General features: G+C 34.1%; 1 protein-coding gene across 2 annotated transcripts in view; it reads right to left on the bottom strand.

Moving 5' to 3' along the window:
* The window catches only part of LOC144433513 (E3 ubiquitin-protein ligase HECW2-like), a 93,371-nt gene that overhangs the window by 18,619 nt on the left and 50,345 nt on the right, over nucleotides 1-24,407 (bottom strand). For both annotated transcript variants that reach the window (XR_013480786.1, XM_078121822.1), the window contains exons 9-19: nucleotides 8,907-9,047; nucleotides 8,351-8,507; nucleotides 6,897-6,973; nucleotides 4,753-4,865; nucleotides 4,154-4,339; nucleotides 3,401-3,571; nucleotides 2,859-2,949; nucleotides 2,198-2,294; nucleotides 1,300-1,383; nucleotides 808-908; nucleotides 377-497 (exon numbers count right to left, since the gene is read on the bottom strand). Coding sequence is in view for 1 of the 2 variants with exons in the window: in XM_078121822.1 (XP_077977948.1) it covers nucleotides 377-497; nucleotides 808-908; nucleotides 1,300-1,383; nucleotides 2,198-2,294; nucleotides 2,859-2,949; nucleotides 3,401-3,571; nucleotides 4,154-4,339; nucleotides 4,753-4,865; nucleotides 6,897-6,973; nucleotides 8,351-8,507; nucleotides 8,907-9,047 (1,339 nt within the window). In the remaining variant the exon portion in view is untranslated. The remainder of the gene's footprint in view (nucleotides 1-376; nucleotides 498-807; nucleotides 909-1,299; nucleotides 1,384-2,197; nucleotides 2,295-2,858; nucleotides 2,950-3,400; nucleotides 3,572-4,153; nucleotides 4,340-4,752; nucleotides 4,866-6,896; nucleotides 6,974-8,350; nucleotides 8,508-8,906; nucleotides 9,048-24,407) is intronic.

The following is a 24,407-nucleotide window of genomic DNA, read 5'->3' as shown; positions in this document are numbered from 1 at the left end:
ATAAACATATATAATAACAACAGAACCCCATGACGTGTGAGTTCAAGTGTCACTAGTCAGGGGTATTTGCACTCGTGCTTGCAGTGTTTTCTGCTGCACTTTCATGAGTGTACTGCAAGTACTTGTGCAAATACCCCGAGTACGCCACACTTGCACTCGCACGTCATGGGGTTCTGTCATATTACTGAAATGATGGACAGATATCTTCTTCTGCAAATCACAATAATCAAATAATATATATCCACTACCAAGAAATTTTTACTGTTGAATACAAGGAACTTGATCGGACTTTTGAACATATGTGGTTCAATCATTCAGAACAATTTAGATATTTAATAGAATGATCTATTATTTTAACATTTCACAAAATACTTACTTAAGTTTGCCGGGTCCTTGTCCGTATCCCTTGGATTCCATCTTCCGGTGGAAATTCCTGAGTTTGGCTTCAAAATCTCTTCTATATGGAGCAGGAGCTCTAGCATTAGCCCGGGATAGACCTGGATATATGGGGAAGATTTATCAGTGATATGTCAAGTACAGGATCCATTTGAATAAGAAGAAATCTTTTTTAATGTGTCTGTGTGATGTGTAAATGCTCATGTGTGCGTGTGAGTGTACATGTGTTAGGGTGTGTATGTATGTGTGTGTGTGTGAGTGTACATATGTGTATGTGTGAGTGTGTGTGTGTGCGTGTGTAAATGTGTGTGTGTGTACATATGTGTTAGTGTGTGTATGTATGTGTGTGTGTGTGTGTGTGTGTGTGTGTATGAGTGTAAATGTATATGTAATTGAGAAATGAGTCCTTACCTGGAGATGCTTGAGGTGAGTGTTGTGGTGACCCCCTAGGTGAGGCTGCACTTGGATGTGCAACAGTTGGTACGTATGTCATGATATCCTCCTCAAATAAACTAGCAGGAACAAAAAAGATAGTAACACACTGTATGTTAATTAAAAACACTATGAATAGATTACTATTGTCAAAACACTAAGATACTGTTTGTTAAATAAGCACACTGTGATCACATAGCTATAGTCATAGCAAGGATTCCTCCTCTCTGAACAATCTCTCTGATGTAAATGTTACACGTTTATTGTTTTATAACATTTACCACTAGAGGGCGCTAGTCAACTTTTTGGGTGAAACTGCTCTACAGTACAGACTACCCAGTACAGACTTGTGTAACATCAATCGAACACATTCACAGAATCTCTACAACTACATATGACTGACAGTTGGCTGGTACAAATAAAGACTCACTTAAGGAGTATAATGAGACTTACTGACAAATAAAGACTTACCTGAGGAGTATGATGAGATCTATATCATTGGAAAGTCTGTCCAGCATGTCTACACCCTCTATTCTAATTTGATTTATTTTATTTCTGTAAGAAGAGTGAAAAACATCATCAAATGTATGTGGACATCATGATATTACCATTGAACATTTTTTAAGGAGGTCAAATGTCATTCATGTATTTACATAAGGAGTGTTGCCAATGCGGGAAATGACATTATACATGAAGAGGACCGGACATGGTTACTGAGATGTGAAGTTTGAAGAAAACTGATACGAAGTAAAGATTAGCTCAGTATCATGGTTGACATTACATACACATGTACATACAGCTGATGTACATATCATATTAGTTCACAAATCCTAACCTGGAACAGAAAATTAACAAATCTGTGTATCATTAGAAACAGCGTGTTAAATAATAATCCATCAAACTACATCATCAACTGTAAAGCTTTTGGGAATCCTGAATACAACATTTCCCAAAATGTAAACAAATGTAATGCGATTGTTATAACCTGCCACTAGAGGGCAGTATGCATCTTGGCCCGTGTGACAAGCCTGAAAAGGGTAACAACATCACAGTGAATCAACAGTCTATTTACACTTATATCAGGTTTTGAGGCAATTGTTTCCAGATGAAATCAGGTCTGAGACTCATTCACTTCAATTTCATTATTTTTGCAATAAATACCTGGTCATAATGTTTATGTTACATATTTTTTTGAATTTTTGTGGTATACAACAATCTTTGTGTCTAATCGATTGATTCACAGATATTGCTAATCAAAGGGTTTCAATTCTTTCTTACAGTTAAATTTGTATCAGCAAGCCTTCAACACTGTCCATTCAAAAACTCACATCCATTTTGCACAACTACTTACAATTTTCTGATTACTTACTTGAGTAACGTATTAGAACCAAGTGCTGACTGCCTTTCTCTAAGGATATCCAAAATATTTGGTTGCCGTAGAAATGCTACTACTTTCTCATTGTAAGCTGTAATTATAAACAACAGATATAGTATATATAACATGTGAATGTTAAACAGAAAATGTAAAGTGTGAGTAGACCTGTTGCCGATCTTAAGCTGCAGCGTGTGTCTCTCAATACCATACCATGTATTTTGTATGTGGAGAGGGGTTTGCATGTACTTACTCAGGGGGATGGTTGTCACCTGATAATACTCTGTGTTTACCAGTAAAATCCCTCCCTGTCATTGATGGCATTTTAGTCTTTGTGCTACAAACACACTCACAATTAAAGTGGTCAACATGTCTTTCCATCATTTCAATGTACTAAAAACCAAGCAAGCTTTAACGCAATGACAGAAGTAAAAATTGACCATTACTGTACATTTAATAGTCAGAGATGATTGTACAAAGTAATCAAATACACCGCATTCTGAACATTCTGATCAATTTAGCATACAATTTTAGCATACACTATGGTTTAAACTTAAGTGTATAATTTTATATGACTTTGGTACATTCTGTGCAGTCATGTACAATTTCACTCCTGATGTGTGTTTCTGGTTGTGTGACCTTTGACGTATGACCTTACCTGTAGGTACTGGTGCTGGACCTGATCTGGAATGGGTTAGAGTGTCTACTGGCCTAGGTCGAATAGGTGGCGCCCCCCTGTGACCACCAGTCTGCAAACATACAGGTCAGAAAATGATAATTAGTTAAATGCAGGTAAAGGTACACCAACAAAGTATTTCCAAATGTTAATATGAACCGACTTCATGTAAACTGTAAATGTTTGTATTCATTGTGTTATAGTGTCCATGTTATATTTGTTATACATAAGATAGAGGCCAGGAACAACACCATGTTCTTTGAATAGATGCCTTGTAATATCACTTTCGGTGGCGCTGTAAAATAAGCAGAATCATTACATGAAATTTGTTGGTGCTGCCATTTTGAAGTGATGTCATCCTGGTCATGTTCGACGACTGCAGCAAAAAACTTGTCGCAGTGTGCTATGTACTTGCTACCGGCAAAAAAACCTACCAACAGTCTGTGTGTGACCATGATCACAAGTAAGAATTTCCATAGTTTGCTACAGTGCTCCTAGTTCTTGATTATCTCAGACCAACTTACCAACTGATATGAATTCCTTATATCATCTTCACCTGCACTTCTACTTCTTGTTCGAGATGATGGCACTTGTAACATATTCATACTATCCATCACATGACCTAAGGGTGGTTTGAAGGGTAATCTGGGGTCCATAAATGTAGTACTTCTATTGTTATGGTCTATAAAAAATGCCTGAAATTCAAACAGGAAATATATATGTAACCACAAGAAGGAATAAAATGTCTATATTAAAGAGATGTTATTAATTTCAAAAGTAAAGAGACATCAAAATTGCCAATTTGACTATGTTGTCATTGGATATATTTGAGGCACTATATATCTCCCAAGTCAACCACAAACTGACTACATAGTGTTTTTTTTTAAATTAAGTGTATTATTTCATATCATTGTCAAAAAATCTAATCTCTCTTTATTCCATGTCTATAGATTTATAATCAATATCAGTTATTCAAGACATTTAGACTAGAATCCAGGTGATTGGAGATTTTAAATTTTGGTGTTGGGGAAATAATGAATTCAGATCCCCCATCTGCATGGATTCCAGGCTACAAAACATTTAACTTTTATGACCTTTTCAGAAGAGTGAGAGAATAGTACGTTTGTAGAGTCTGAGGATGAGGTTAGAGTTGTCCGAGAGGGGCATACTCAAGAAGTCAGAGGTAGAGACTTATTTGAAAAGAGACGTGTGCTCATACACTAGAGAATGATCAACACAGTCCCCCCCCCCTCCAATTTGTTTGTTCTTTTTCTTACCTTTCCTGCTCTGTCATATTTAACTTCCCAACCCCTTGGTAAGTCCTGTGATGTGTCAGCAAAATGGTTGAGTATTGATACTAAATCTCTGTTATGTTGGTAATGTTCAAACTGTGATGGGTCACGCCTAATTTTGTTCACCATGTGTTTGAGGGATGAATTCCTGGCATACTGTTGACTTGCTTCCTGAAAAGATGAAACATTAAAAGGAAAAATGAGAACTTTTGGGAGTGACTCAAATGTTCAATTCCTGGTGGAAAAAATGCTTAACTTTTGTTCAAAAACACTAATCTTGACATACAACAATATGTCCTATACTGTTACTTAGTAACAAAATGGAAGCTATCTTCATTCATATCATGGCCCAATCAAATTATAGCAAAGTGGTTCAATTCTGTAGTTCCTTGTAGTCTATATCACATGACTGAATAAACTTCTCTCATTGGTACAGCTATCTATTTACATCTGCCAAGTAATAAATATATGCATGAAATTCACCAATGAAAACATCAACCTACCTATTTGCATCAAATCATTATACTCAGTTTTCCTAGGCATACTATGACATAAACTTTGTACTTGTAACAACATAGACTTACTGTGTTTTCATGGAGTACAGCAAAGAAATCAGCTCTGGTAAGAAACTTGACGGCAGGTGTGTGGATTAGTGATCCCCTGTCTGCAGGTACACTTTCAGTGATGTCACTTCCACCTGTTGAAACACCAATCACACATACTGTTACATACACTATATATACAAACTTTAATAGTGACATTTCCATTTCCTCTTCACACAAGCTACTGACCTTTAATAATTGTAGGTGATGTAAAATCATGAAACAACTCTCCAGAAGCCATAATTTATGAAAATATCTCTACTTCCTGAGAGTGGTGGTCCCTTTAATGATTTGCTTAAAACAACAATTGATTCACATATCAACATTTAGAACTGCTAGAATTTGAATTCAGCCAAATGGTTCTCTTTACTCTTAGAATCCTCTCTCTACCTTTTGTTTATACACAAATAAATAGAAGTTTAAATGTAAAATAGGTTTTAATTTGTCAAATACCCATAGATATTTTAACAAACTGAATATAATTCACGTTCGGCAGATACAGTTGACTTCAAGAAGTAATGATATAAGTTATGAGTAAATCCCAATGTAGACACTCATAAGTTTATGAAGACACCCCCCCCCCCCACAAAAATAGGGGGAAAACTATTAACTCTAAAAATAGACAACTTGACAGAACGTGGGGATAATCATCTTTACTATCACAGTACTCTATATTTGGTAACATTGAAGGCTTACATTGTGTCCTTGGCACTGAATTACCCTTCACTGCACACAAGGTCAGTATCACTCTGTGTGAACTATGTTTAAAATATGACTCAAGTTTAGTCATTGAAATTGAAGGTTAATTGAATTTGGTGCAAATAATATCATTAAAGTATAACAATTTTGTCTTTAATGATGTTCTTGTCGTCAAAATTAAGTTAACTCTTTAATCATTTTCTGTTTATGACTAATTTGGAAATGGAATAATTTCAGAATTGGGTCAAATTTTGTAACATTGAAAACGCTACTACTAGAATTTCAAACCAAAATAGAAATAATCAAAACTGCTGAAATTTTGCGTTCTTTTGACTTTATCTTGTGTTCCTACATAGTATGGCCTGTTTATTGCGATGCTGAGATACATCATTAGCTGGTCGTACCTCCTAGCCAGGCCTTGCAATCAACACAAGGGCTAAGACGTATGACCAGCTAATGATGTATCTCAAAAGCACAGTAAACTGGCTATACATATAGTGGTGAGTTGTAGTAACATTAAACACATATGAGAAAGAATTAAGCAATTGGTGATATAGACAGTGACTATAGTAATATAATATTCAGCAAATACAAGGTAGAAAATAATTGGGTTTATGTATAGGAGTAACACTGACATTGGTAATACTTGGTAAATGCATAGACCTTCCACTGGTGGAGGGTCTATGGTAAATGCAAGAATGAAAATACTGGGGTGTATGCATCCCTCTTCTGGTCAATTCTACGTACAAGACGGTGGCCATGGCAGGATTAGGGATGCATATAAGAAGTAAGATAGTGACTTTTGTAACACTCGGCAAATACAAGGATGAAAAATACTGGGGTCTAGACCCTACGTATTGTGACCTTTGTACAGAGTATGTCTGACAGTGAATAGTGAATAGAGTGCAAGATGGCTGCAGTAAGAAGGTCAGAAACAGTACATTGAACTGATATCAATTATCATTATCTAGTAATTACATGAAATATAAATTAATATAAATCATTATCTCATTTAGAATTAATGGAAGTGTGGTCAACTTTGTACAAAGAAGCTGTGACTATGGGGAGTCAAGTAATACTAAAAGTTAAGAATTAGTCATAAGGGATTGCACAACTGAATTTCTAGGGTTCATGAAATGAAATGTTTATGATTTAAAATACTCCTGCATTTCAGATACAATATAATTGGATCAGTCGGCTTTTCTATGAAAGTAGAAATTTGGAAACTCATCAGTGGCACTTCTATGTTTCAAAAATGTCAAAAATATCACAAAAACCATGCACAGGTGCCTGCATTGAAAGAGCTAATATCTGAGAATACAAATCATAAAGAATCATGTCATATTCTGTTTACTGCGTATGCAACCATGTAAAACCCCACGTTCTGTCTCAGATGATCTACACTACTATCTTTCAGATTATCTTACCTGTAGCACCTTGACATTCTTCAGTAACTGAGGCTGCATCTACATCTCTTTCTAAGGTTCTTCTAATACTTTGATACCTGTTACCATGACGATACAAGATAATGATATTCAGAAATGCTGCTTTGCATTCTTCCTAAAAGTTATATTTAATACATGTCTTAAGATACACATGTAATCTTGCCAGTGTTTCTATGAAAACAGGATGTTTTCTCCTCACATCAGGCAGGTTATGATCTGATCATTATGCACAAACCCCGACTTTGGGTCAGTAATCCCATGTCTAAGCCTACGTGATATGTTTATTACATCACACAAATTTCCTAGGTAAATGTACTGTTAGTTTCACATCAGAGATTGAAAACATGTCACTGTAAAATGTCACCACATAGTAATTCTGACAAGGTCAAATTGTCTCAATATTTACTTCCATTTATAATTGTCATATTCAAAATAGTTGTCTGACAGTGGTTACACAGCAAAGCGACATTCATTTTTTAGAAATATTAATCTTCCTCTTTGTCACATTCCAAGAATAGAACAGTTTGCGAGTCTGTCTTTCATCTAATGTTCCTTGTTTGTGTTTAATCATCAATTTCAAGTGATGAATCTATTGAATTTTTTTCAAGTTTATTTCAAACATTTCACTGTTATTTTCAGTATGTTAATTTCAAACTCTTGATCTTTCATACTGTTTGATGTTTTGACATCCAATTTACTACTCTGTTACCTCTGACCCAGAACGCAATAAATCTGATACACAAAAAATGATTTTTATCTGTTAAGTATGTCTGTATAAAATTAAATCTATATACAAACTGTATTGTTGTACTTAGAGATAACGTAATGGTTTCCGTATTTAACTTCCTTCGATACCATATTTCAAGGTATATGTATGTATGACGCCTGGTTGTCAGGTGTAGCACATGTAAACGTGATAGCAGCAACGAACGCTGCAGGAAGAGACTAACTACCCTAGTTAATATTGACGTCATGTCACATGACTCTTCACTAGGGTAAAGGTCAGATTTTGTCACTTTGTAACAGCTGCTTTACCGTTACAAACGTATTATGAGAAACCTTACACATACTGGTACACTTCTAACTACTTTGAAATGACAATGGGAAGACCATTAAAATTTATAACATGGAAAACCAAATTTATAAAGTGGAAAGACCAAAATTATAACATGAACTGATATGTGTATAGGTTCTTAACCTGTCTACTGGATGGATCTGTAACTCCTCTACACTCACTCACTCACTGTCAAGAGCAGCAGAGTCACAGATCCATCCTGTAGACAGAGTAGTGTGTTGCTAAATATTGCCACATATCATTATCGTCAGTCTAGTAATTAAATTACACAGAAAGATGGAAGTATATTTAGTCTGTACTCTTTACTAAAAGACAGTATGAGGTATAACTGTTACATGACAGTGTACATATATCTACCTACCTTCTATCTAGTTGTTCTCGGCTTTGTTCTGATTCTAGTGACTGTTGTCGTTTTAAAAGTTCTCTTCCACCTCCCTGTGGTTTACTCCATGTTGTAATTCGGTTTACATGGTCTATATAAAATATTCTTCCATACTGATCTATTCTAGCTTCCCAATCTGATGAAAATTACAGAAATGAATGTTAAGACTGTTTTAGACACAATTTTGCTGAAGCTTATAAGACTGTTTACTTTACTTCACTGCTGTCGTTTGTTTCTGAATGGCTACAGATCTTGCGCAAGATTTGAACCACTATTGTCCTTCAGACAACCAAACGTTATAATTGGGGACCTGGTAGGATAGAGGTAGCAATTTGAATGATTCAATCCTTTGTGCTTATAAAGACTGCAATGGATTGTAAGGAAGTATAAAAGGGCCACTGTGTACCAGGAGTAATAATTAATTGTAAAGTGCTTTGAGATTTCTCTGCATTTTGCTAAATTTGAACCAGTTTTTTGGCTGAATGTTGGGTGAAAGCAATGAATAGGCCATGAGATTTATACACATGTAACATACTTGAAGGTAGTGGTTCATGTCCTGGTGGTAGTTCAACTCTCTGGTAGGTGATTCTGTCACTATGGACTGGTGGTGGTAGCAATGCATCGTCACTGTCTGTTGACGTGGACTGGGAGGAACCCAATATTTGAGAGCTGGTACCTGTGTAACAAAAATATGTGGAAGTTTAATAAACAGATGAAATATGACTGATACTATACTGGTGAAATATTCAATACTAATGGTTGTGATCGATCATTCTACAGTTAGTTCCTGTGGAAAAGGTAGAAAAAGAACATTCTGTGAGATGAAAAGAATTAGAAATGTCGTTCCTGTAATCCTGTCTGCTGGCAATCCCATGTTCTATCAAACCAATAATCCCATTTTGAGATACTTTACTTCTGCATTACTTTGCCGCTGTATTGAACTGAGTACTTTTTCACAAAATCACTCCGTAAGACCTGATAAAACCACTGTAAGATGTTTCTTTGATAGTATGGAACGTATACATAAAGCTACATATCTTTTCCAGTAGTGAAAAAAAAGTTAGAATCACTACACCTGATGTTGCGTCCTTCACAATCACCATCTTGTAATGTGACAAAAATCACATAATACGCCTATATATATATATATTTGACACCTAAATGACAGAGAAGTCTAGTAAGTATCTGGTGACTGCACTAAAGAGTGGGTTGATAGAGAACGGTTTTTTCCATGATCTAGAGTTTTTCACACTTCCTCATTTCGTTTGAGTTTACAAAACTGATAAGTCTGTTTGATAAGTAACCAGGGACTTAGAATTAATGCAAAATAATCCATATATGGAAATCATAAAAAAAAAGTTTTCCCTGACATTGTAAAATTTCCTGCACAGCATCTGGTCATAAATAATACTCGTACTTCATGTAATATATACCATGAAAGTTAATTTTAAAGCAGTTACAGATTTTCACATTGGAGAATATTTTTGTAAATAATAGGTCCCGTTTATTTCTATCGTAGATTTATTCTAGTGGGCAGGTGTTCAGGTACGTGCTTGAGTACGTATAAATTTACAAATATGAATGACATGGCTGTCTTCCTGTCAGAACTATGATGAAATACAGTTGCGTTGTTCTTGTGCAAACTACCACCCCACCCAAAACTAACCCAGTTTTCCACAAAAAAAGGTTACTTAGTTCAACTTCTGTATTAACATAGCAAACCATCTATCTCTACACCTGGTGATGTCTACTTGATGACTAGATTTTATCTGTTTAACTATCTATTGACTTAAATATAACGAACATCAAGTTACCAAATTATGTGGCTTGTTTGCAAAAGACAATCTCAAAATAATCTCCACACAAACCATTACAACCTAATAATCTCATTTCAGGATGTGAAACAAATCTATGAAATGAAGCGTATTGATCTGACCAACTTTTCATATCATTACTTGTTTGCCCTAATTTTACATCAACAGTTTTGTCATCTTTGATAAAAATCTATAAAGTACCATGTCAACTACAGAAATGAGTTCAACTGCTGACACAGATACATCAAAGATGTGGCTATGTATGTGCACATGATAACATCATGATGTCGGCTGCATTAAAAAAATATGCAAATTAGTATCAATTCAGTTATTGATGTCATGATTGTGTGAAATATGCAAATTAGCATAACTTTTCTTACTGATGTCATAATTTGTGTGAAATATGCAAATTAGTAAAACTTCAGTTACTGATGTCATAATTTGTGTAAAATATGCAAATTAGTATAACTTCATTTATCGATGATGTCATCATGATACATTTTTAGACAAAAGAGCCAAAATATAGTAAATTCGTTTATTCATGATATCATGATGACATATGCATTGAACTGCATTTTATACTATTATCTAGTTATCTACAATACTATCATTCAAATCTATAACTCCTATCATTCTAGTACCAGTAAACACACCACATATTGCCTGAACCTGTATCATCATACTTGAGATATCACATCTTTAAGATTTATATGAAATGACAAACCACACATACCATAATGTGGACAGGTTATCTAGTATTGCACACCTGTCTATTTACATTGATGTCACATACTCTTCAACTATCTATACATATCTGTCACAAAGTACTCAAATATATCAATGATAAAAAGTTATGTCTTGCAGGACAATTGTATGCTAAATTCTTCACAAGTACTGAAATAAATCTATGATAAAAGTTTGATATCTTGCAGTACAACTGTGTGCTAGATTCTACATAAGTACTGAGGTGGCCATCGCTCCCAACTCCCAACTCCCACTAAGTTTGGTATCTTGCAGTACAACTGTGTGCTAGATTCTTCACAAGTACTGAGGCTACCAACTCCCAACTCCCACTACCGCAGATCAGATGTGTCTATCCACTGAATCTCAAAATACATCGATTACGTAAAGTTTGTCTATCCACTGAATGTCAAAATAAATCGATTACGTAAAGTTTGATATCTTGCAGTACAGCTGTGTGCTACTGAGATTCTTCATAACAGTCTTGACATCCATTATTGCCAGTCATGCACTATATCCACACTAAAATTTCTCTCAAAAATATCAAATTTGATCACTTTACAGGAAAGTTTGACATTAATTTAATCATACACATTAATTCCATTCTTCCTGTCTAAAATAAATTGAGATGTGCAAACAATTCTGGAAAAAAAATGTGGGTCATATACTAGTTTTGGTGAGACTTTGTTGATGATATTTGACAGCTGAGAGACTTGGCTATCTGATTTGACATACTGATTCAGGTGAATGATGCTGTCAAGCCAGATAGCTCAGTCTCTGTGTTGATAATTTAAGGGTAACTGTTCAGTGTACTGTTTTTCTGTAGGTACATTGTATGAAACAATGCCTGATAGGAAACCACAGTGTATGCTGACCATTACATGGTTTATGATGAACTGCAGCAGATAATGGCTAGCTTTATGATATTACATCTACTAGTGGTCAAGATATTCACTTTTCAGAAAATCAAGTCATATGCATTGTTATAGTAATCACACTTAAAATCTAGAATTCTATGAAATACATACAGGTTTTCAGTATTTGTTTGATGTCTGTAAGGTTTTCAGTATTTGTTTGATGATGTCTGTCCTTTTTAATCATGTAAAATGTGTTGTGAAATTTAATAGTCAAACATAGTTAGGGTGCATATATGTGTAACACTCATATGACACATTAATCATGTCAAAAGATGCAAAAGTGGTTTGTTTGTTTTTTGGGGGGGAATTACTGAAATGTTGCTTTCTTATGGCGAGAATCTGAGGAAAGATGGGGAACAAAACTACACTTGATATAAATGTAATATACACAGATTGACATGATTAAAAGTTACGGCAAAAATATATCCTTGCAGCAAAAAACACAGGAAACTTTATGATCAAAATATTTTGTTTCTCAAAAATGACACATGTCCAATATCAGGATATTTTACATCCAACATCACAATTCAAGATGTAACATTCTAAATTTAGAACAACTTTATCAAAACAGTTTATAAAAATTGGTATCATCTTTACATTTCCATTTCTGGGAATATTTATGTCGCAAAAACCTGTCAGGAAACACTTCCGGATACATGAACCCTCCTGAGAGAGAGACGTAGTTTAGGGTTTGTACACACACTGGTACCGTACATCATGTGCTGACTGGTGAGTCATCACTGAAGTGATATCCCATACTGTCAATGAGTAACGGATCCTACAACGCCAAATCACGATTATCAGATCTAATTACTATTATCTATTACTAGAACTGTTACATGTATCATGACTAGTAGTGTACTCAACTTTAGCTTTAATAGATATTTTAATCTCACTAAATATTCACTGTCTCGGATAAGTGACTTTGAATTGCTTTCTAATGACATAGTATCACTTCTATACAGCTGAGATGTGTCATTGCCCTCCTGGCAAGTACTGGATAGCAGTAGTCCCATTAGGCATAGCTTAATGACTGAAACGGCTGTGTCCACATAGTTTACTAAGAAGCGATATCATAATGTGTCAACAATAAAAATGTATAATATTTCATTATGTATTTGATTATTGGCAGATGGTATATTTTCACAATTTTATATCAATAAATATCAGTCCAGTCCAGTGTTGGCTTTCCTCTACAAGGAAAATGATATCCATACATTTTGGATATTGACAAATGTAACATAGTTAGACCAAATTATACGTTACATACAATATTACACTGAAATGAGTTCATAGCTCAACTTAAGAAAAAATAATTGAATTTCTACACAATTCAAATATTGCTCTAAAAACACATTGTTTCATAGTTGTAATATCAAAAACTAATTGAAATATTAATATCCTAAATCATTAAATATCATTATGTCCCATCATGTGCTTGAGTACACAGTCTATCATTTGAACTTGAAGCATAGTTTTGTACTGTGAATACTGTATTTCACATAGAATCTTCAGAGATAATTTAAAATAAAAATTGGGTCAGATTTTTCATATCTCTGTGTACTTTATCTGACCTGAGTGATCTGTTTCAATTTGTATGTTTCCACTGAATGCACATAATCAAACATTATATATCAGTAGTCTCTGGATGCCAATGCGGTATATAAAAAATTGAAACAAAATTGATAGCCTCTAGATTAATTAGCAGCTGGGTAAAATAACATGATAACATACAAGGTTGTGGTATACCACATGACTTATTTAGAAGTAATTATGTTTGTATTATCTACTGTGATGACCATGAAATACAATAGAGGACTGACATTCCCACTAAAAATTACATTTTGTAAAATGGTCAAAGTTTTCAAAAAAAACCACAATAATCACTGTCAATGTATGTAAATATTTCATTATTGTAATGTTATGATTGGAATTTTTCTATTACCATAAATTAAAAAATTAAAAATTTTTAATATGTAAAATCTAATATATATCAGGTAGGACCATTTTCACTCAGTTTAATTGTTGATCTTAAAAACATAGAATTCGTTTCTTTGAGTACTAACACTAATTTCATTGACATGAAGTGTGAAAATGAAATAAACAAAATATCCAAAACATGGTTATGATTACCAAGTGAGAAGTTATGACAAAGAAATATTAACAAGTCAGTGCTATCAAAACCTTTCAATTGTGAAAAAACAAAACAAATACAAACCAAGTGATAACATCTGACAGTTGCATGAACAGGCATACACTCATAAAATGATACAACAATTTCAGATTACTTAAAACTTAACAATCACCAATGACAAAGTAATTGTAAATGTTAATCTGTTTCAGTACTTAACCTAAGGCTTCAGCAAAACATAACAACTCTATTGTCAACACAAATGATGGACTGAAAAAATAGGGATATTAATCTGTCAGAAACAAATAATGATTTGTTATTTTTTGTCATAAATATTAATACAACAAAAACAAAAACAAAACATTATGATTGAATTTTCTAGAGTAAATTTAGAATCTATTGAAAAATCAGATTGGCATCACATTTTAACAAAAAAACAAAAACCATAAATATAAACAACAAACTGTATTCATGAATCTAACTTCACAGCATGAATTATATCATAAAAATATGAATGAAAAACAAATAAATGATTATGATAAATGATACCTCTTAACCTGCTACGTAACGGCTTCATTTCAACGACGATAGTGACTAGACCACAGTATGATATGACATAAGTTGGAATATACAACTCTCAATTTTATTGGTTCTTGGAAGAAGTTATGTAAGACATCCATATATGAAGTATATACCTCAAGACTAATATATCAAGTATCTTCATACAAAAATAGACTTTACCTGTTCTCGGAAGAGTACAGTTTGAAACAAAGTAATAGTATGGCGAAATCAATGATCCAAATCATGTAACAATACAGGTATTTTCCGTTACCAGAAGAACATCCCAAAATGGCCATAAAAGTCTAAATTCAAAATAATACTAAGTATTTTACTTCAACTTCCTGTATTGTACGTTGTGATATTAATGTTGGTAACGACATCATCACAGTATATATAGGGGTGTGTATATAGTGTAAACCAACACACCCACTTTACACACACACACATCTCTTTGTTCATAAAATCTTCAAAAAAATGAATATTGAGAAAGAGTACTTAATTTTTCTTTACCTCCGTTAGTAGAAATACTTGAACTAGTTTGAAGGTTTGCTTGTTCCTTTCTTTTGTTCCTGCGTATCATATACGGAGCAGGGTGTTGATGGGCTTCCATAAGCAACATCATCCTGGTGTACTTGCTTGCCTGTCTTACTACACTGTTATGAATGGTTCCTGTCAGACCGATCAACTCACTCACCTAAGGGAACTTCCTGCGATGATGTCACTAGACACAACTCCCTAACCAGGCACTATGATTGATTACGCCACTCATCCTGAAGTGGTGACCCCGTTGCCCCAAAATATTTGCATTTTGCTGGGCATTGACACTTCAACTGAGGTATGGTCTCTGGTGTATTCATAAATTCTCACCCTTAGCAGACTTAAGTGTGGTGGCCTTGTTAAATCAGGTTCTATATTGCAAAATTTATGATGTCAATAAAGTAAAGCACTCACAAGGGCAACACTTAGCAATATTTAAAACTAAAACCCTTCTTTTTTGTACATTTTCTGATCAAAGTAGCAATATCTTGCATTTCTTCACAAGTTTTTTGTCAGTTGAAAACCCATAATGATTTATTGTTTGATATTTTTTTTATATTATTGCAATTGGTGAATAGTAGGTAAAAGGTGAATGGGTGTTGACAGAACTACAAACAAACTTCAAATACAGCTTTGATAACAACAGTTATTTATAGTATGTTAGGTTATCATATTTTACACCATGATTTATTAGACAGGGCCTTACAATATGGCAGAAAAATACTTCTTTTCACAATCTCGCCTCTCAACATGTTTGAAAAAAAAAATCAAAAAAGTCTTACAAATTAAAACATTTGAGTAACCTACAATGATTTTTTTTTCAAAATTTTATTTCTTCCAAAAAGTCATTAAACTTAAAAGAATTAAAAAACAAAAATTTGTGTAGGTGAAAACAATGAAAATGATACTAGTAGATTGCTAAAATTTATTTAAAAAAAAAAAATTTGAATCCAAATACCAAAACAGGATGATGACATAAAAGCCACACGTAACAGGGTCTTTCAGGATATGTGATGTCCTAATTTCAGATTCTCCTTATCTTACCAAAACGTGACTTCCCATGGTTTGGGTCAGACTAAATGCTGACTTCCCATGTTTGGGTAGACTCAATATTAGTTTCCTATGTCGTGAAACTTACTAGGTTTTATAGCCTAGCATGATGCCAAGAATTACTTTCACTTCTCCAAAACTAATGACAAACTTTCTGCATTGACGGGAACCATGCTCCATTGTAAGACACTAGTCAATCATTCCATGGTTTATGAGGAGAGATGCTGGTTAACAAGACAATATTGTATGAAAAATATAACATGTAGCAACAATGTCTTGTCAATATGCCATGTTATATCATGCATAGGAAAAGTTGAACAAAAACATATAGAATTTATACCCAGGTCATTCCAAAGCATGTTAACGTCACGACAACAAGTATCTGCATCACTAAGGTCTGTTGAGTTCGAATTACAACTCAAAACATTCAAAATTACCCCAATTTATTTTTGATATCACTGGCACTGGTATAAGTATGTTATTCTCCAATATTTTTCTTCATTCAGCTGAAAAATACTCGTGACCTAAGGGTTGTCACTTAGTCGTCTAGCGACTTGTAGTGACAAAGGCCCCTCGTATTTTCCTTGGCTGAACGAAGAAAAATATACGATATAAGAAAAATAGACTTGTATATATAAACGTTTTCAATGTTATTACTTTTGATTTGTTTAATTAATATAAAAATTGTGACTTACTATTTGTGAAGATTGAGAAATATGGAAAAATAGTGAAAAACAGAAAAAAAAATGCTGAAAAACTGCACTGTTATATATCACAGTCGTAACTTGATGACTCATAAGAGTTCCATAATTAGAACATGACACACAAAGTGACAGAAATGTGAAAACTACAGGTCACGTACAATTCCTGATCATACATCTTTTATATATCACTCTGATCAATGATAATAAATTTGATGTGTTACATTTACAACCTGATGGATAGGCACAAATCTGAGCAACACAGACATACCGAGTGACTATCTGTTGTATATGGTACATTTACAACCTAACGAGCAGGCAAAGATCTGAGCAGCACAGACACACCGGGTGACTTCAAAGCAAACATTGGTCAACGTGTGTAAACATGACCTCAAAGTCTAACAGTACACCCAACAATACAAAATCTCATTTACAGCATACTATGTACTGTTCTTCATTTTACAAGCTCTCTTTATCATTTAGTGTACCTTGTAGTTGCCACAAAAGTCGTGTGACATCAACATTTTTTTCTTTCAGCACATGATCTGTTTTATATGTTGTGTGATGAGTGTACACATGAGGGGCTAAATGCCAAGGTTTAGTCTCTATTCCTTCCTATAACCCCCAAATACTTGGCGGAAGGATGAGTCATCTTAATTGCTATATTCAGGGATTTCTGACTGTAAAACTAGTATTTATTTACAAAGTGGTCATCCCAGACTTTCTGAGCCATGTCTACTGATAACTATGCCTGTTTTGCATGATTTTTTTGACATTGAGACAATATCGTGATTCATAAATTGAAGGTTTTTAGTTGATGGTGTAAAGTTGACTGGCCTTTGAATGACACAAAATACAGATGCCATAGCTTGCTTACAAGTAATGCTATATGTTGTCTCATGGGCTATGCATGGTGTTGATACTCATATCACTCAATGTATTATCTAATATTACAACTTTTTCAATTAAATTGAAAATTGACACTCTGACCTTATTTTGCTGGACATTCAATATTCTCACAATTCTCATTAGAAAATGATTTATGTCAGTCCATGTCTACAATGACAAGGTCACAGCAAAGTCAAATGTATGTAAACAATGATTTCAAATATGTTTATGTCTGTTTTTGTTTTTCAATTTTATGATTGAAATATGACCTATATAGTGATGTTTACCCACAGGGGGCAGCAAGCACGTAATTGATTGATCGATCAATTGATTGATCAATTGATTTATTGATTGATTTATTATTTGGTTGAATGATTGATCGATAAACTAGTTTATGCATCATCAAATGTTTGTCCAGTATGATAATCTCCCAGAAGATTACACACAAAGCAAATTTTCGTGGTAACTGATCTCTCATCCAATTATAAGTTTATAAGATTTGGGGTGTTTTAATTTATATAAGAGGAGAAGACTTAAGAATGGACAAGGCATCTTTATTTAGTTAATAAAGAAAAGAGAGAATTACATGCAGCCTCAGACTTTTAGTGGTCTGAGATATAGCTGAGAGCAAAGTAGCCAGGGAAAGAAAAAAAATAGTTTTAAAACTCAATGAGTGAATTGATCAATATCACACACAAAATAAGTTATATTGCACCACAAAAATTGATCATTCAATCAATCAATCATTCAACCAAATAATAAATCAATCAATAAATCAATCAATCGATCGATTGATCCGATCAATCAATCAATTACATGCTTACTGCCCCCTGTGGCTTACCCTGAATCTAACAATATACAGGATTAGGATTAACATCTAGGTGTGAAAAACAGTTGTGTGACAGAGCTACAGGAAAAGTTGATCCAGAAGAAAGAATAAAATACCATGTAATCCTCATGACTCTACTGATAAGATAACACTAATGTGAAATTCTGAAATTGGAAACTTAGCCTCTAATCAAAAGTGTGATGAGAATCTGACAACATGTAATTGAGAATACTAGTATACAAGTGCTTATGTACAACTACCCAAGAATCAAAATATTACACTTTGATTTTTAAAATATGTTTCATTTGTTGGACTTTTTTCATATAGATGCAGAACATTTGCATGTAATTAGGGTAGGGGTAGGGTATACAATAATACATGTACTTTGTGACAGCCAAATTTGTCAAACCGTAAGAAAATGTTACTGTTTTTGTAACATAATTTAGTAAACTTGCTGACTTTAATACAAACTCATTTACATTCCCCAGGATGTGCTTGTAGTGGCGCCATCATTTTATAGTTGGATTGAACCTTGCTTCACAACAAAACCATAATTTAGTAGACAAGGACTTGAGTCTTTTCAAACTCCAATGACATTTGTCTTGATCTAGAATGAGATTACAGTAAATCTATTTTGTTGACTTCACATTCAGCAACTTGTTTTGCATGAGATATAATACTTATTATGACTGCAGTTCTGTCGTGTTTGTGAAATATTTCAAAATAAATTGTGACAAGTGAAGCTGTTTAAGTGTTACGCCTAATCCTGCTTGTAATCTCACAGACAGTATCTGACTGAAAAGTACATGTACTTTCATGTGCAGTATATTAAGAAGGTGATTCTTAGTCTGGAATTATAACAGTATCCATTGCTGTGATGGAGTTGTTTATGTGACAGACTGTGACTGTCTCTACTTTGAATTCTGTGACAATCTATCCTATCCACATAATCAGTGTATAGTACCAGCCTAGTAACAGTACAAGTATTCTCTGGTAGTTAGTCTGGGTCATAGGGCCATGTAGTATTTCTTAGATTGCTGTATTTCTTGTCTACCAGCTAAATATAACAGCGTTTTGATGAGAATATATTTCCCTACCTCTAAAGGAAAGAATACTATATCTTCTAGTATAAAGATTGATACATTTATAGTAGGTAGCAGGATTCGTGTGATATTTTCCTTAGGAAAACATCAATCTACGCAATAATATATGACCCTGTGGTCGTCTGGATATAGATAATTGGTGGTAACCTAACATTGGCAACATATGTTTGCAGTGTCAGTCCAAGAGGAAAAGTTACATGTATAAGTTCATTCCATGGTCAAATTTGATCACTTGATCTTATTTTAGGACCATCTTGTGTATAAGCAAGGTTGGCCACCAGTATGTAGCATGGTCTCTGGCTGAGAACGAGCCTAGAATCCAGGTGATTGGAGATTTTGAATTTCGATTTTCCCATATTTTGTTGGGAAAATAACAAATCCACATGGATTCCAGGCTAGGCTGAGAGTGGCGACCACAACAATTTTAACATAGTATTAGTAAATAAATATGCCTACAACAGAACTGAGACTGTGAGTGTCATGATCTACTGGAGTCTGGAGGAAGTCACGACTGTTTCTCTTTTGGTCACATTCTACAACATTAGACTTCCTATTCCTATATGGTGCTGGATCAAAATTAGCAACAGTTTCCAAAAGTAATGAAAGTATTGGTCTAAAAATAGTACATCACAGAAACACAGGAAGGATGGATGTATACACAAGTAAGTGTGTCTACAAGAGATAACTTACCAGTATGTACCATCGTATTCATTTTTCAAACAATAAAACATAATATTTCAGTGAGGAAAGAAAGTGGACAAACATCCACGAGTGAAATGATAATTTATGCAAATGATACCAGTTATATGCATATGATTTGCATAAATAATCCAAGATTTCTGAAGCATTCATTCATGATTCACATTGTATATTATCATTAACTCTGAGGAGTTGGTATTTCAACGCATTTCGGAAAAAATGAATTTGAAGATAAATGAGTTAACACCTGCTTTATTGGACTTGTTCTTGAGATGGTAATCATATTTATTTGCTTTAATGTAGGTGGTGACTCATTTTTAAAATGAACAATCTTAGTTGGCTGGAGTTAGTGTAAGATGGTTCATTGCTAAGATTGACTCACATGACAAACGTGGTGAGCTACAGACATATTAAGACAGTCCATTCCTATGCAGTCCTATCAAAATCTAGCCCTTGTTGTACAATTTACCAAACTTAGTCGTGGGTACAGTACTGCTGATAGGCATTGCACTGCATGTTCTATCTTACAGACAAAGTGGGCTAGAATCAGTTTAAAATAAACACTATTTCTAAGAATTCTTGTGAAAATCTTGTCCTTCATCAACAGTTGACCACATTTAGTGGGCTAGAATCAATAAGGCAGTCCCCATTTCTAAGAAGTCTTGCTATTAGTCTAGTCCTTGATGTAGCATTGACTAAACTTGATGGGCTGGAGACAGATTATGGAGTCCATTTCTAAGAATTCTTGTGAATCAGTATCTAGCCCTTGATAAACAATTGACCAATCTTAGTGGTCTCTTGAGTCAGTTTACTTATTCATTGCTATGAAGTTTTGTCAAAGCCTAGTCCTAGCACAGTTTACCACACTTGGTGGGCTGGAGTCAGATCAAGGAGTCCCTTTCTAAGAATTCTTGTGAAAATCTTGTCCTTAATTGTTGCACAACCGAACAAGATTTACAGTAATAGTGATCTAGAGCAGAGTTCATTTTGTAAGAAGTCTTGTCAAACCATAAACCCCCCTTGTAGTTGATGAATTAAATGCTAGTCACTAAATCTGTCAAAAAGTTTCATTTTCACACACACTATTTATGTTATGCTTAAAGGACTTCCTGTGATATGACTTCCTATGAGAACATGATATATGTGTATGATCTTATGTTTATGAGTTTAAATGATAAATGTTGCCAGGTTTACAATTTGATATATGGAATTAGTTACATCATGATCCCATGATTAGGGGAATTAGTTACTGTAACTCTACTGAGTGGAAGTTGTGAAGGATAAGCTAAGCTACAAGCAGTTCACTGACAAGGGTGGTGTGGGATCAAACTACAACCATTTTCAGTGAACTGTTACAACACTGATCAATCTACACTGACTGAGGTGGTGTGGGATCAGACTACAACCATTTTCAGTGAACAGTTACAAGATTCTACAATCATTTTTATTACAATCACAAATTCACCTTAAAATGTACATCTGTGATGATTGTGATGGCGTTATGATAAAGCAAACAAAATATCAATTTTAACAGGACATTTCTGCCATTTAGTTGTTTTAGTAACAACTTTGATAGATATACATGTATAGTACATTGTAGACTAACAGCTTTTTATTCTTTCCTTCTGAAGCCATGGCTAAATTTTATTCAAAAACATTCTTTGATTTTCATCCAAATATTGATATTCTATGCAACGGATACAGGGGCTATTAAGGAACAATAGCATACATTACATGGCTACTTGAAGCCAACTTCATTTTATGCAAGTACAATTAAATTAAACATAAGTGTAGCCATTCCATGCATTGCAGGACAATCACTCGTTCCCATTTCAATCACGTTCACCTACTAAGTCTGCAAGTATTGTACAAATGATCAAGTTACAATGTCCTCATTACTTCTACACATGTAGTACTCTGACAAGCCTATTCATCAAGTTGAAATGTCAGCTGTTTTATATTATATGTAGTTCAGCCTAACCTTTCACAGTTGGTGGGGGGAGACAACTTCAACTTTTTTTAGAGGTTGAATAACTTCTCTGACCTTCCCCTATAAGCTACAGAATTCAGTTATGTTGGGGCATTGCCCATCATGCTATTGCCCCTCACATGTGCACGTCTTAAATATTACATTTCACAAAATCTCTCTGTATAATATGTCATTCATCTGTTGTATACATGACGTAGTGCTCTTGAGTGGCTTCCTGTTGCGTATTACACACTAAAATCTTAGGACAGACATAAAGTGTATACATTATGTCTGTATGATAAACGTTTTATGAATAATATTAAACTGGACATATTGTATTTTAATTACAAAGAAATGCCAGGTATCTTATTTTCATTCCCTAGTCTTTGTTTATTTCAGAGCATTGACCAGATAGCCATTTACTAGGATTACTAATCCCAGGGGTAGATGAACTGTATATGCTTAATATGAGGTGCACATCACATCTAACTTGTACTAAAAATTTATATGGGAAAATTATTTGATTGTTTCTTTATCAGAATTTACCAGAAATGTTAAACTTTACCACTTCATACGTTTCATACTATTTGACTATATTCAAATGAAGTCATTATGTAAATGTACAGTCAAACTGATTGGTTACAATGGGGAGTGATAATGCTACATCAGACTACTTGACTATATTCAAATGACATCATTATGTAAATGTACAGTCAAACTGATTGGTTACAACGGGGAGTGATAATGCTACATCAGACTACTTGACTATATTCAAATGACGTCATTATGTAAATGTACAGTCACTGACTGGTCACAATGGGGAGTGATAACGCTACATCAGACTACTTGACTATATTCAAATGACGTCATTATGTAAATGTACACTCAAACTGATTGGTTACAATGGGGAGTGATAATGCTACATCAGACTACTTGACTATATTCAAATGACGTCATTATGTAAATGTACACTCAAACTGATTGGTTACAATGGGGAGTGATAATGCTACATCAGACTACTTGACTATATTCAAATGAAGTCACTAGGTAAATGTACACTAAAACTGATTGGTCACAATGGGGCGTGATAACGCTATGTTAATCTATGTGACTATATCCAAATGAAGTCATTATGTAAATGTACACTAAAACTGATTTTCACAATGGGGAGTGATAATGCTACATCAGACTACTTGACTTTATTTAAATGAAGTCATTATGTAAATGTATATTCACTGATTGGTCACAATGGGGAGTGGTACACTCATTACTCACATGAGTTAACAACATAATTTAACATATAGCCTAAATTATGAAAATTTCTACAATCAGGCATTCTGATAATGGCCTTTGAGGGCATAGCTAATTTAATGGGTTCACACTGATACTATCCATGGATGTGCGATGTAAACACTTAAAACAGGCTACTTAAAATGAAAAGAGAAGTGCACCTGTCTTTCTTGAAAACAAAAATTCACAATGCTAGTGGCCCACATTCTATAGTATAGTAATACAATTCAAACTGAGAGACAGTATGTCAAATCTATGTCCCTGGTTAAATGTTAGAGTAGATATACATCAATCATCACTCTGCATTCTTCCTTTCATTTAATTGTAAAATGGTATCTATCTTTAAGTCACAGTGGTTAATAGAAGAATAACAACACAAAAATGTGCAAAGAATATTTTGTCTGCACAAAAATGTGCAAAGAATATTTTGTCTGCACAAAACTTGTACCAAGCTGCCATCTTGGTAATGGTTGATTGTCAATCTTTGTCTTTTTTTCTCATTTTCATCATGCTTGTTTTGCAACAGGCAATTTCAACTAATAGTCATGTTTTCTCACAAGACTAAATGTACTGAGATTCAACACATATGACTAGTCTAATGGATATTTCAAATGACTACTTCTTCTAGCCCTGGTAAACCTATGATGTTGGTTGTACAAGCAACACAATGACAATGATTAACATTAATACTTGTCCCTCATATTGGTCTAGATATGCTTATACATGAGGTATCAAGTCATCACTTCATCCTGAATAGTAAAGCGAGATCTTGTGATCGATGCACAGATAGCACTGCTAGACTAACC

The sequence above is a fragment of the Glandiceps talaboti genome, chromosome 4, assembly GCF_964340395.1.
Source record: "Glandiceps talaboti chromosome 4, keGlaTala1.1, whole genome shotgun sequence".
Taxonomy (NCBI): Eukaryota; Metazoa; Hemichordata; class Enteropneusta; family Spengelidae; genus Glandiceps; species Glandiceps talaboti.
This window is presented reverse-complemented; position numbering and strand designations above follow the sequence as displayed.